Source organism: Helianthus annuus, chromosome 11 (genome assembly GCF_002127325.2).
Source record: "Helianthus annuus cultivar XRQ/B chromosome 11, HanXRQr2.0-SUNRISE, whole genome shotgun sequence".
Lineage (NCBI taxonomy): Eukaryota > Viridiplantae > Streptophyta > Magnoliopsida > Asterales > Asteraceae > Helianthus > Helianthus annuus.
The window spans coordinates 75,146,018-75,159,721 of NC_035443.2; the positions used below are offsets into that span (position 1 = coordinate 75,146,018).

The following is a 13,704-nucleotide window of genomic DNA, read 5'->3' on the forward strand; positions in this document are numbered from 1 at the left end:
TATTTATTTCATGTCTGATAATTATTAATAAGTGTTTATTACGTTATTAACGTTATGTTTAAACATCGACAAACAATCTTTAGATGCTCCGTCCCACTAGACAACGAATCAACCGACAGACTATGAAATATGAAAACCCCCAAATATGGCAGTAACTCCTGCAGGTGAATCTGAGTAGGTCAATCATCAATAACATTATATCAAAGTTAGGGTTTTACAATATCCCTCCTCTGTCTTCAACTTCAAAAATGGGAAAGACGGTGTTGGAGGACTCATGGTTAGCTGCTCGATCCACCGATGTTCACTTCACCGGAGTTCAGCTCACCACCACCAATCCTCCCTCTTCCGATGATCATGTTCTCTGGATGCCTGCGGTGGTTCCTGGAACGTAAGGAATTTGTTTCTATATCTTTTCTCATCTTGTTTCGACAATAATATTAGCAGATTTTTTAATGTTATTTTCTTTATGCTGAATTAGTAATTATTATAATACATTTATAAAGTGGACTATGCTTCACAAGATTCCAAAATTTCTGGTGGATTAAACTATGAGTTTAGTATGATTTTGCAATTATTTATGAGTTATTGGATCTAAATAACCCAAACTTTCACCGTTACTCCGATAGCGCTCCCAACTTACGAATTGTACCACGCCACTCCCAACTTTCAACTTATTTTTCTCTGTCACTCCGAAACTAACTGAACCCTAACCCAATTGACGTGGCACTTATTTAGTGATGTGGCACTTGTTTAGTGACATGGCATCTAACGTCAGCTAATTGGGGTTAAGGTTTAGTTAGTTTGGGAGTGTCGGAGGAAAATAAGTTGAGCGCGGGGAGTGGCGTGGTACAATTCGTAAGTTGGAGTGCTGTCGGCCAAATGGTGAAAGTTGAGGTTATTTTAATCCAATATTCCATTATTTAATTAGAAAATATGAAATTGAAGAATTTAGATGATTTGACGTAAAATAGGTCTTGTTAATTCATATGTAAAGCATATGGATTAGAATTGCGTATATGGATTTGATGAGCACCAAGCAAAGTTCGCAGCGGACATTATCAAGTTATTAGTTCTAATTAAAGTTCGGATTATGATAATGTCTCATAGGATCCAATGTGTTTTTTTTTTTTTTTTGTAAACCGATCTTTGTCGTAAAATCCATGTGGAGTGGAGCTAATACTACACAGGAACAAATAAGAGAATAATTTACATAGTTATATACATTGCCATACATGAATGATGGTAGTTTTACAAGGTTAGCATGATGATACGGAAATACAACAACAACCATACCCAGTAAGTCCCCCAAATAGCAAGCCATTGGTAGGATCTGGGGACACCTTGATGTGTGTGTTTTATCTTCAGGCAAGATCCATGTACTGGGCATGTTTTATTTAAGCTGTTTAGTTCAAACTTCGACAAGGATATTGGTACTAGTCAGAATGGATAAAATTGAGCTAGAAATGTCGATGTCTTCTGATAATTGTATTGCATGCATAGGCTGAGATAGTTTTATTGGCAGTGTTTTGGCAACCCTTGTAAAGAACAAACGCATTCCAGATCCTTTCTACGGGTTGAACAATGAAGCCATCATGGACATTGGTGATTCGGGCCGGGAATACTACACTTTCTGGTTTTTCACAACCTTCGATTGTAAGCTGGTACGTCCAACATTCTCTTATAGTTATTTTATTTGTCTTTAATTTTTTAACCTATTTTTTCTATTAGTAGGTGGCATAGTTCTTTTTAATTCATTTTTATTGTATTCAAATTTCCAAATATTTCACAAGTTTAATTTATTGCTCTGCTAAATTCTGTGTGAAGAGCTTTTAATCCCATTTAATGTAAAAAGACTAATATTTAAATTGAAAAACATTGAATTTCAAATAATTAGTAAGAAATTAATTCTTCATAATGTGTTGAATTTTTTTCAGTCAACTGATCAGCATGTTGATCTGAATTTCCGGGGAATCAATTACTCTGCTGAAGTATATGTGAATGGACACGAAATCGTGCTGCCAAAGGGGATGTTTCGCAGGCATTCAGTTGATGTGACTGATTTCCTTAATCCTGATGGTCAAAATATGCTTGCAGTTCTCGTTCATCCACCTGATCATCCTGGTACCATTCCTCCTCAGGGAGGCCAAGGCGGTGATCATGAGGTAAGAATAATTCGGCCCATTTACCTGACCCGCTTATACATATTTTTAAACACATGCTACTAACCTAATGTGCCATACCAGATCGGGAAAGATGTTGCCACACAATATGTTCAGGGGTGGGATTGGATGGCTCCCATCAGGTAATGATGTCAATATTCTGACTGATCGAATTTAGCAACAAAAAAGACATCTGCAAATGATTTGTTTCAGGCTGTTGTGTATTCACTTTTTTTTGTTTGTTATTCAAGTTTGAGATTTTTCTTTTTATTTCCTGATACTTGGGCGACCACAGCCTAGGGGGGTGCTAAACGGGATGTCAAACATGACCCGTTTAACCCTTTTTCTTTACATATTCGTACTCATAATTACAAATTTAAACAAAAAATACAAACGTTTATAAAACATCACGTGTAAATTAAAAAAATTGATGTCATTTCTCTGAAATTTGAAATTTTGATATAAAATACTAACCATTTCAAGTTATGACGTAAATACACATTTAAAAAAAAATTAAACGGGTCAACCCACGAACCGGCCAGGTCCATAGTTGTTAATGGCGAATAGCGACAAATAGCGATAAGGTACCTATCTATATGCTACATAGCGATTAGCGATAAATAGCGGTGGCTATTTTATAAATAGGGATCCACTAATTTTTTTTTTTAAATTTTATATGTATATTATATCAAAATACCCTGCTCTATATGCTATTTTACATGTATATTTAACAAAAACCTATAATCCAGCTATTTTATAGCTATATTTAATTGCTATTTATAATAAAAAATAAAAAATAAAGTGTTGCTATTCTCGCTATAAGTCACTACAACCTTAATAGCGACACTACATCGATTTGCTACGTAGCGCGCTATAGCGATCGCTATAGCCGCTATTGACAACTATGGCCAGGTCAACCAGAAACTGACCTGAGCCCATTTAGACTATACCCGGACCCACAAATTTCGTGTTAGGTTCATGTCGTGTCATAAATGGATCCGTTTTCTATTTATAATTTTATATCAAAGAGAGTATGGTTATTATGTCTCCTTCTTTCTGGCATAATTGTTGCAGGGATAGGAACACTGGCATTTGGGATGAGGTATCCATCACTGTTGCTGGGGTGAGTTCATGCTTAAATGTCAAAGATTATTCATGTAAAGGGAGCATTGAATATATAATTCTTGCTTATAGTTTTCATCACAACATTGCAGCCTGTGAAAATTGTAGATCCTCATTTGGTTTCATCGTTCTTTGACGGTTACAAGAGGGTTTATTTGCATGCTACAACAGATTTGGTAAACAGAAGTGGTAAGGCTGCTGATTGTTCCTTAAGTATTCAAGTGTCAACCGAGCTTGAAGGAAATACAGTTTTAGTTGAAAATCTCCAGACGAAACAAGTGTCTATCCCTGCGGAATCACATGTTCAGTTTACATTTCCTGAGGTGATGTTTCTGATGTCAGAATCTTTGTAATTAATTTGTTATTTTAATGGCAGCACTTAATGATTTATGATTGCAGCTTTTTTTGTACAAACCAAATTTATGGTGGCCAAATGGCATGGGCAAGCAATCTCTTTACAATGTTGAAATTACGGTTAATGTTGATGGTTATGGAGAGTCTGATGCATGGAGCAATCATTTTGGGTTCCGTAAAATTTATAGTGAAATTGATAGTGCTACTGGTGGAAGGTATGGATCGTATTTAACTGGCTATACAAAGAAGTAAATAGATATATATTAGTTTTGTAATCATATATGACGCCCATTTTTTTGGGACCAAAAACAATTCTCGTTTGACCCAGTACCTGACCCACCCATTTTGCTATCTCTGCCTATGCTTATCATGGGTTCCTTTTGCAGGCTGTTTAAGGTGAATGGAGAGCCGATATTCATTCGAGGTGGAAACTGGATTTTATCTGATGGTTTGCTTAGGCTTTCAAAAACACGTTACCAAACAGACATTAAGTTTCATGCCGATATGAACTTTAATATGCTACGCTGTTGGGGCGGTGGATTGGCTGAGAGACCCGATTTTTATCATTACTGTGATATTTATGGTTTACTGGTATGTCTCTCTCTCATCCTTAGGGTTGTCTATACTAAAAAAGTGAGTATATTACAAAAATCATCCTTTATGTATGTCACTTATTGCAAACTGTGTCCTTAGTCTTCAATAATTACAGAAAACGTACTCGATGTTTGCAAACCCTTGCAAGTTATGTCCTTTAGCCCTAACTCAGTTTTTTTGTGGTTAAATCTGACCAAATGGACCCCACATGAGGGTATTTTGGTCATTTTACTCTCATGTGGGGTCTATTTGGTTAGATTTAACCACAAAAATACCCTCATGTGGGGTCCATTTGGTCAGAATTAACCACAAAAATTAACTGAGTTAGGGCTAAAGGACATAACTTGCAAGGGTTTGCAAACATCGAGTACGTTTTCTGTAATTATTGAAGGCAAAGGACACAGTTTGCAATAAGTGACATACATAAAGGACTATTTTTGTAATTTACTCCAGTTAATTTTTGTGGTTAATTCTGACCAAATGGACCCCACATGAGGGTATTTTTGTGGTTAAATATGACCAAAATACCCTCATGTGGGGTCCATTTGGTCAGATTTAACCACAAAAAATTAACTGAGTTAGGGCTAAAGGACATAACTTGCAAGGGTTTGCAAACATCGAGTACATTTTCTGTAATTATTGAAGACAAAGGACACAGTTTGCAATAAGTGACATACATAAAGGACGATTTTTGTAATTTACTCTAAAAAAGTTGAATAAGATATTCTGTGTGCATCAATGATGTTATAGGTTTGGCAAGAATTTTGGATCACTGGGGATGTTGATGGTAGAGGAGACCCGATCTCCAACCCAAATGGGCCGTTAGATCATGAACTTTTCTTGTATTGTGCACGGGATACGGTCAAACTTCTAAGAAATCATCCTAGCCTTGCTCTATGGGTTGGAGGAAACGAACAGACACCACCAGATGACATCAATGAAGCTTTGACAAACGACCTAAAACTTCATCCATTCTTCCTAAAAGTCAATAAGTCAACAGAAAAGGAAGAAACAACAGCCTTGACTTCGATGGATCCCAGTCAATATCTAGATGGAACACGAGTTTACATAAAAGGGTCATTGTGGGAAGGATTTGCAGATTCGCAGGGTGGATGGACTGATGGGCCTTATGAAATTCAGAATCCCGAGGACTTTTTTAAAGACGACTATTATGCATACGGGTTTAATCCCGAAGTGGGTAATGTGGGAATGCCGGTTGCTGCTACTATAAGAGCAACAATGCCTTCAGAAGGATGGGAGATTCCTTTATTTAATAAGTTACCTAGTGGATATGTACAGGAAGTCGCAAACCCTATATGGGTTTACCATAAATACATTCCTTACTCTAAACCCGATAAGGTTCATGATCAGATACTATCCTACGGTAAACCCAAGGATCTTGATGATTTTTGTCTCAAGGTAATTTTCATTTGCCTTTTAACTAGATTTTTTATTGATATTTGCCACCGTCTCATTTTTTATTTGTTTCCAAGGCCCAACTGGTGAACTATGTTCAATATAGAGCATTATTAGAGGGATGGACATCGCGTATGTGGACTAAATACACGGGTGTGCTGATCTGGAAAACACAGAATCCTTGGACCGGTCTACGTGGCCAATTCTATGATCATCTTCATGACCAAACTGCTGGATTTTACGGCTGTCGCCACGCTGCAGAACCCATACACGTTCAGTTAAACCTGTCAACTTATTTCATAGAGGTACATCCTTCTTTTTTAAATCATGTTATAACTTGATTAATCGTTAACACATAATCACATCCAGGTGGTTAACACCACGTCAAGTGACCTTGCTGACATGGCAATTGAGGTGTCGGTATGGGATCTTGAAGGAGCATGTCCTTATTATAAAGTTACTGAAAATCTCTCGGTGCCATCAAAGAAAACAGTACCAATGTTCGAGATGAAATACCCCAAGTCCACAAATCCTAAACCCGTCTATTTTCTTCTTCTCAAACTTTATAACCCGTCAGATTTTCGTATAATATCAAGGAATTTTTACTGGCTACATCTACCCGATCGTGATTATCAGCTACTCGAACCGTACAGAAAGAAGAAAATACCTCTCAAGATGACTTCTGACATTTCTATTAGCGGGTCAACTTATACTGTTCATGTCAACGTGAAGAACACATCAAAGAAACCGGAAAAAAATAGTTCACTCTACAAGAACAACTTCATTGAAAGATATGACGATGGTGTTGACTTTGACTCTGACTTGACTTCATCGTACATTACAAAACCAGAAGCTGGTTTCCTGCAGAAGTTCTACAAACAATTTTCAAGAGTAGAAAACGATAGTAGAGTTTCTGAAATCAACGGGGCTGAGGTTGGGGTTGCATTTTTTCTTAGTTTCTCGGTTCATTCTACTAAACAGGATCATCAAACAGGGGAAGACACTCGAATTCTTCCGGTTCATTATTCAGATAATTATTTTTCGTTGGTTCCGGGAGAGGAGATGGCAGTAACGATTTCTTTTGAAGTACCTAAAGGTGTCACACCGCGAGTTTCACTTCATGGCTGGAATTTTGATAGTGCACATACTGTTCATTAATCCCGACCCGTCATTGCCTGTGTTTGTTTGTGTGTGTGTTTAACTAAACTAATGATTTTTTAAGTTAATCACTATTACAAAATTCGGTTGCCCAGTCTGTTGTTTGTTGTAATAAAGAGATTGTTGTTTTGTTGTTGTATATGACTCAATAATTTTATTTCTGGTGTTGCATGTATTTTAGTTACTACAAGGATTGCTTTGTCATTATAATAAAGATCAGCGACTGAACGTGTAAATAGCTAAATACCAACTTGACTAACCGAGTGTAACATGAGTAGTTACATTCAAGGGGTGATGTATTGATAAGCAGCTAACTCCTTTCAGTAGAAGTCTTAGTTTGAATCTTGCTTCAAATGGATTCCTATTGAAAGCTAGATTACTTTGTGATCTACATGATCCCATTGTTAAGCAAGATATTGACGAGGTCTTATGAGTTTTTTCGGTAGTAGGTTCTTTTGGTAATTACTCGTCAAAATATGTTCTGTTGAGGGGTGAGTCCCTATCCAACAAAGCTCCATGGCGATAGGACCGTGTAAGGGGATAAGCTTGTAGGCCAAATCGCTCAACGAGAATGGAAAATATTAACCAACTTGTATACAGGGTGAGTTTCTCAAACAATACAACTCCAGGGATAAGCTTGTAGCCTCGACAAACGGAATATTCACGTGCAGCTTCTTCAACATCTCTATAAATCTACCGTACTGCTCTGCATTCTTACCTTTCGCTAACCTACCAGGGTAAGGGGTGTCGGCTTATACACCCTAATTGGCTCCTTCTTTGCCACCTTCTCTCCTGAAGACCCGGTGGACTGTGTTGTACTTGCTCGGCACAACCTCGCGTCCACTTTGCCAGCAGGGGTCTCCATCTCAATCTCCCCGTCGACCGGTTCTTCGTCAACTACCGGTCACCAGGGTCAGTAGTAAATTGTGGTAACATAAAATATCTATATCAAATTTTAAGTTAACGTTTTATAATGTTTATAATATGTAGTTTCTCTATGTACGTTTATTTTTATTTTTATTTGATAATTAATTTTAACTAGTTTTTTATATCGCGCGTTGCGGCGAAACCAAATAAATGATAATGTAAAATAAACATGATTTGAAAATAAAGCATGTTGTTTAGAAAGTCAAACCATTAAACGATTTAGTTTATCATCGTACCGTTTTATGATACCAAATAAATATTTTATTTTGAGTATAACCTCGTTTTAACAAAACTTATAACGGAATGACAGAGAAAGAAATCTAGCACAACTACATACTTAAGTTTTTAGAAAAAAATTATAAACATAACTTATTAAAGAAGTATCAAATTAATCGATAAATTAATATATGTTAAAAAAAGAAAAAAAACAATTATTTAAAAAAGGAAAAGGAAATAAATATTTAAAAAAAAGAAAAATATGTTATTAAAAGTAAATATAATAAAAAATATTATTGTATATTAAATAATAAAATAATAAAAAACTATATATTATTATAAAAATAAAGTTACTATTCATCGTCCCTCGAAATCAATTGTATATTAAATAATAAAATAATAAAAAACTATATATTATTATAAAAATAAAGTTACTATTCATGGTCCCTCGAAATCAATATATATAATTTCCCTCCCCAAATTCCAATCATATACCCATTTGACCATCTCCCCCAAATTTTATAATTTCCCTCACATTCTCATATTTCCCTCTCCTATCAATTTCCACCAGCGCACCACTTGTGAATCGTGGCTGAGTGACCGACGAACCATCATCGCCGCCAGTTGTCGCTCCGCACTTCAACGCTTCAATCCTCACTTTAGCCCTGGGGCGCAGGTAATTGTTTTCTCATGTATCAACCGTGCTTCAATAACATTTAGGGTTTCAATTAAAATTATTGAGTTTGGCGGTTAAATTCAGGGAAGATATGTGTTTGAGGGTGTATATCATGTCAGGAGGATTTCAAATGGTTTCAACAATCAAGTTATCATGGGATTCAAATGGTATTTATTATAGATAATTGAGATCTTCTGACATCACTAGGAGGACAAATGGTATTTCGAGATCTTACGACCTCAGAAAAAACAATATGGAATTTTAAGGTATCTAGAGATCTTGAGTTGGAAGTAATAAGAGGTTATGGCTGAGAATTATCATATATGAAATATACAGAGCTCAAGATGAACAAACACATCTATTACAACTTTAGGTTTATCATTCTGGAAAATTATATTAGTGTGTTTATTTGCCCTAGCTATTGAGTTAATTTGTCAAATTTTAGTTATGTTTTGATTAAGTTTTGGATTATTGCTTTTATTTTTACATATGGTTAACTAAGCTTACTTGTTTATGTTCTATGTGCTTAACTATATAAACCATCTTGTAGCCATAAACTCGAACTTCTGCAAGACTTATGAACTTTATTTTGACCAATGTTTTCATTTATGTGCAACTGAGGTTTATGCCCAGGTAAGTTGTTAAGGTTGTATGCAAGATTTATGTGAACTTAATTGGGATCACATCTTAGCATGCTCATATTTTTTCTTAGAGTTAAATGCCTGGTTGGTCCCTATGGTTTGTAAATATTGCAGACTTGGTCCCAGTCGTTTACTAATTACAGAGTTGGTCCCAGTGGTTGCAAATTTTGCACTCGGGTGATCCTTATTACTAACCCATGTTATATTTTCAGTTAAATGTATGCGAAATGACTAGATTGCCCCTGAACAATAAAAAAAAAAGATGGCCCACCCTCATCTTCTTCCTCCCCTCTCTCTCTCTCTCTCTCTAAAACCCACCACCACCGCCACCACCTCCTCCACAGGTCCAACGACACTCTAACCGTCATAGATCCAAATATTCCAGAACACGTTTCCGGTAAACCCTAAATCAGTATCTCCGGTGAGATATTATTTTTCGGCAAAGGTGATTGAATGTGGCTCAAATGGAAGGATCATTCTTTTCTTGTTTTGACTTCCCTCATTATTTCTAGATGTTAATTTAACAGCTGCATCATTATTGCAAACCACAGGGACCAAGGGACCAACCAGGCATTTAGACCGTGGGGTATGGTGGGGCTTGGGTTGGGGCATTTGTTGACACGTGGAATGGGAGCCCAAACCGTTTGAATTTTAAATTCAAATTTTGAATGTCCGCTATGACGTGGCGGGTGAGCGAATGGGAGGCAGCCAGCTAGCATGGCCATACCACCCCACGCCCGGCTTGAAAGCCAAGCCCCAAGGGCCACGCCCCAACCCAAGCCCCATACCCTATGGCCTTAACTCATTTTCTTATGTTTTAAGTTTGGAAACAAGATAGTTGGACCCACTTGTATATTTATTATTAATTGTCTATTACAAAACACTACCAGTAACTTCTTGTGATTGATTTTTTTTTTGTATAATTTCTATTTCCTACACTATTAGTTGTGGGTTTTTAACCATGTCTTAACCCATCGCTGTTCAGGAAATCAAACTTGAGCCATGCGTGATGTGTGAACACCTTGACAAAGAACCTCACTTTAATCTAGACAGGTACCCCGCTCAACCCTTTTATCATTAAATAGGCGTTGCATTTACATCTAAAAAATTAAATCCTTTTTAGATCAAAGATGGAGACATTATTTGCTTACAGGAACTTCCTAAAGCTGATGAAAAATACTGAAATACTGATGTTGCCTCATTTCTATGATATGTGAAAAATCGTCAGGTGTGTTATGTTTCACCATATTTATATATATTAATTTAAACTTGTCATGAACAGTATTTTAGTTTTATTTTCTCAATATTATTTTTTTAAGTTTTCATTATTTTGTTGTTTTATTACATTTATTGATTTTAAACTTAGTTTTTTCTCATATAACTTTTAACATACGATCAAAGTATCTGTTATCAAATAGGAAATCATAAAAATAAATGTGAGTCGTACCTGGGGTTGTTTGCTTTAATTCAGTACAATTTGGTGGTGCTACAGTGTCTGCTAATCAAAAGTAAAAACAATAAAAATAAATACTTGTACCGATGTAGATATGTTCAATCGGTTTCGATTTGCCTTGGTACTACAGCGGTACAATATCCATTTTCGAAAAAATATCGCAATTAACTAAAATAAACATAGTATGCAAACGAATCGAACCGATATCAACTAAGCAACATCACTAGATATTCATTTTTATTATTTACAATTGATGTGATGTTTTCTCTTTCGATTACTATAGCCAGTGTCGGCATCATATCGAAGCAAATTGGAAATTGATACTGATTGAATTCCCACCGCGAAGCGCGGGAGAATCTCACTATATATTTTATATATATGAATTGAATGTGGTAATGAATAATAAAAGAGTAACCAAGAATTTTTAAATAATTGATTTATTAATAGTATTTTATTGATTATACAATTTGATTGCATTTGGTATAGAAATAATTGTTTTACATAGTATTTATTGATTATACAGTTTTATTACATTCAGTATAGAAATTATTATGTGTTTATATCGACCGAAAATGATAAAAATGAACATTGTATCAGCACCGATGTTGTTTTAATAGTATCGATAGGTTCAAACTGTCACAATACCGGTACCGATATTTGTTTATCGTGGCAGACGGAATTGTATAATTGAATTTTTTTTTTGAACCGGAAAACCATAAAAATGAATCTATGTACCGATACCGATGTTCGGTACGATGACGATACGTATTAGTTTATTGAAAGAGAAAACAATAAAATAAATATCGGCACCGAAACCGTGGTTGTTAGTTCGTTTCACTACGGAAGCGGCACGGTATTCGATATCAAACAGTAAACCAAAACAATGAATACATACAAGTACCATTGTTGTTCTGCTCAATTTGGTATGATATGGTAGCGATATTGTGTTAGGTTATTGAAAGCAAAAGCACTAAAAATAGATACCAGTATCGAGACAAATGTTGTTCACGGTTCGGTTTGGTACGATAGCAGCAGAGTACTCTTTTTCTATAAAAGATAGAACGCAAACAAACTAGGACAGTATCATTTGAACAACATCAATATCAGTATCCATAATTGTTTTTATTGTTTTCAATCGATGTAAGGCTTTCTTTTTCTATTCGAATAGCAAGTGACGGTACTGTAACGAATCGAATTGATACTGACCGACTTCCCGCTGCGAAGCGCGGGAAAATATCACTAGTTTTATATTAAAATATCCCAAGCTAGGAAGAAACGATCCTGAGTTTTCTTGCCATTTGTAGATAGTTCATTTAAGCTCTCTAGATAGAAGGAAGATGATTTATGTCTTGAATTGTGAGTTGGGCTTTCTTACTCATATACTAATATTGTAATCCTTATACGTTAATGGTATTGTAACAAAAATCGACAAGTCAAAATTGCATACATATGATAACGTGGTTGGCAGAGTTGGCCAGAAACTTAATCTGGATTACCCAACAAAAAATAGACTTCCTCCTTGCAACTATTATTCTCAGCAACCCAAACCCCACCCCCATCAAGTAGCGTTTTGCAGAACACTTGCTAGATTTGTTGGTTCACTACAATCCAGTTTCTATACTTTTGACTTTTCTTGAACATGTATTCATATGGCAATGGTGAAAATCTGAAATATAGTCTTTTTTCTACTTAGGTTCAGGTTCATGATATTCTTTATTATGAAGTGTTAAGACATCCCTCTGTTTGAATTATAATGTCAGAAAACTTTGAAAGTTGCTTTCCACCATGTAAACAAGAGGTATATGGAATCTTGAATGATATTTTTTACTGGTAGGTTTCTAAATCTTGTTAATTTGAAGCTTATAATACACAATATTAGGTTACCAAAGCAGAGCACTGTTGGAGATGCTCTAAATGAAATAAAGACAAAGGTGCTTTGGATTTTAAATACAATGCACTTTCATTTAGTTATATTCAAGGCTAAATTATTGAGTTAGCATTCCTGATTCGAATAACACATTTTTTAAACAGGTTAAATTATCTCATCTAAGTGATGAACTTAGACCAATTGCAGTATTTTCTCATAAGATCTACAAGGTAGTGTGATATTTTTTAAGTTATTTTTTGTTTCAGTTTCTAGTAGAATGATCAAATTTAGGAAATTTACCAACACACTATTTTGCAGGTCTTATTGAGAAGATAAATAATCAAAACTGGACATTACGAGCTGAGGAAGTAAGTTGGCCTCTACTAAGGAGATTGAGAATATAAACTTGTATTTACATTTTTTAAAGTTAAGAAAATATATTTAGAACAATATTGAAGTGTAGAAGAAAAGAACTCGAGCCCCAAGATCCTTGATTCATGCATTATCATTTCACGAAAGTGGTTGAAAAACGATACTGAAAGCTAACGACTGACTTTAGAAGCTATGATGTGGAAGGTTATGAAACAACTATCAGATATTGAAGATTGGTAAAAGTAAAATGCTTTCGTGTCTCTTTATTTAGTTATTGTAAGTTACACTTTGTGGTGACTATATTGTTATTTGAATTTGGACAAGTGTATTGAAGTCAACATATGACTATTAATGGTATATGTGGTTATTATTGTTTTGGTGTAATTCAATTATTTATGTTACAAAGTTGCATTTATTGTAAAAAAAGGTTGTATTTTTTTCATTGAAAAGATAATGATGGTTGCAATAAGTTTAGAAAAAAGTTGCATTGTTGTAACTAAACTGTAATAAAGGTTGCATTTAAGTAAAGTAAAAGTTGCGTTTGAGTGTAGAAAGGTTGCATTTTTGTAAGTAAATTGTAATAAAAGTTGCATTTGAGTATTAAAAGAGTTACTTTTGAAAGTAAAAAAAGTTGCATTAGAATGTAAAAAAGTTGCATATAAAAAGGTTGCATTTGAATATTAAATGCAACATTTTCAAAAAAAGTTGCATTAGTTCATAGAAAGGTTGTATTAGCTCTAATGCAACTG

General features: G+C 35.1%; 1 protein-coding gene and 1 long non-coding RNA gene across 11 annotated transcripts; both read left to right on the top strand.

Annotated features, from left to right (window-relative positions):
• The first annotated feature begins 59 nt into the window (after positions 1–59).
• Positions 60–6,993, top strand: LOC110920122 (mannosylglycoprotein endo-beta-mannosidase). Its single transcript, XM_022164359.2, has 11 exons — positions 60–388; positions 1,523–1,661; positions 1,935–2,162; positions 2,244–2,302; positions 3,234–3,282; positions 3,374–3,604; positions 3,681–3,850; positions 4,022–4,226; positions 4,980–5,648; positions 5,723–5,950; positions 6,015–6,993. The coding sequence occupies exons 1-11, from the start codon at positions 249–251 to the stop codon at positions 6,801–6,803; spliced, it is 2,907 nt and encodes a 968-aa protein (XP_022020051.1). The 5' UTR covers positions 60–248; the 3' UTR covers positions 6,804–6,993.
• Positions 6,994–8,441: 1,448 nt separating this feature from the next.
• Positions 8,442–13,356, top strand: LOC110920099. 10 transcript variants are annotated; one of them, XR_004871730.1, is made up of 8 exons: positions 8,442–8,622; positions 8,707–9,255; positions 10,249–10,316; positions 10,387–10,491; positions 12,410–12,514; positions 12,596–12,647; positions 12,748–12,813; positions 12,902–13,356. It is a non-coding gene; the product is annotated as an uncharacterized LOC110920099 (long non-coding RNA). The 10 variants fall into 10 exon arrangements; XR_002581638.2 differs by having other exon boundaries at positions 8,707–8,888; XR_002581641.2 differs by having other exon boundaries at positions 8,707–8,789.
• The last annotated feature ends 348 nt before the right edge of the window (positions 13,357–13,704 follow it).

Bases quoted from the DNA above. Each gene is read 5' to 3' on its own strand.
- LOC110920122 (XM_022164359.2), top strand. From the start codon at position 249: ATGGGAAAGACGGTGTTGGAGGACTCATGGTTAGCTGCTCGATCCACC. The intron at 1,662-1,934 runs GTACGTCCAACA...AATTTTTTTCAG, and splicing joins CAACCTTCGATTGTAAGCTG to TCAACTGATCAGCATGTTGA. The intron at 4,227-4,979 runs GTATGTCTCTCT...ATGATGTTATAG, and splicing joins GTGATATTTATGGTTTACTG to GTTTGGCAAGAATTTTGGAT.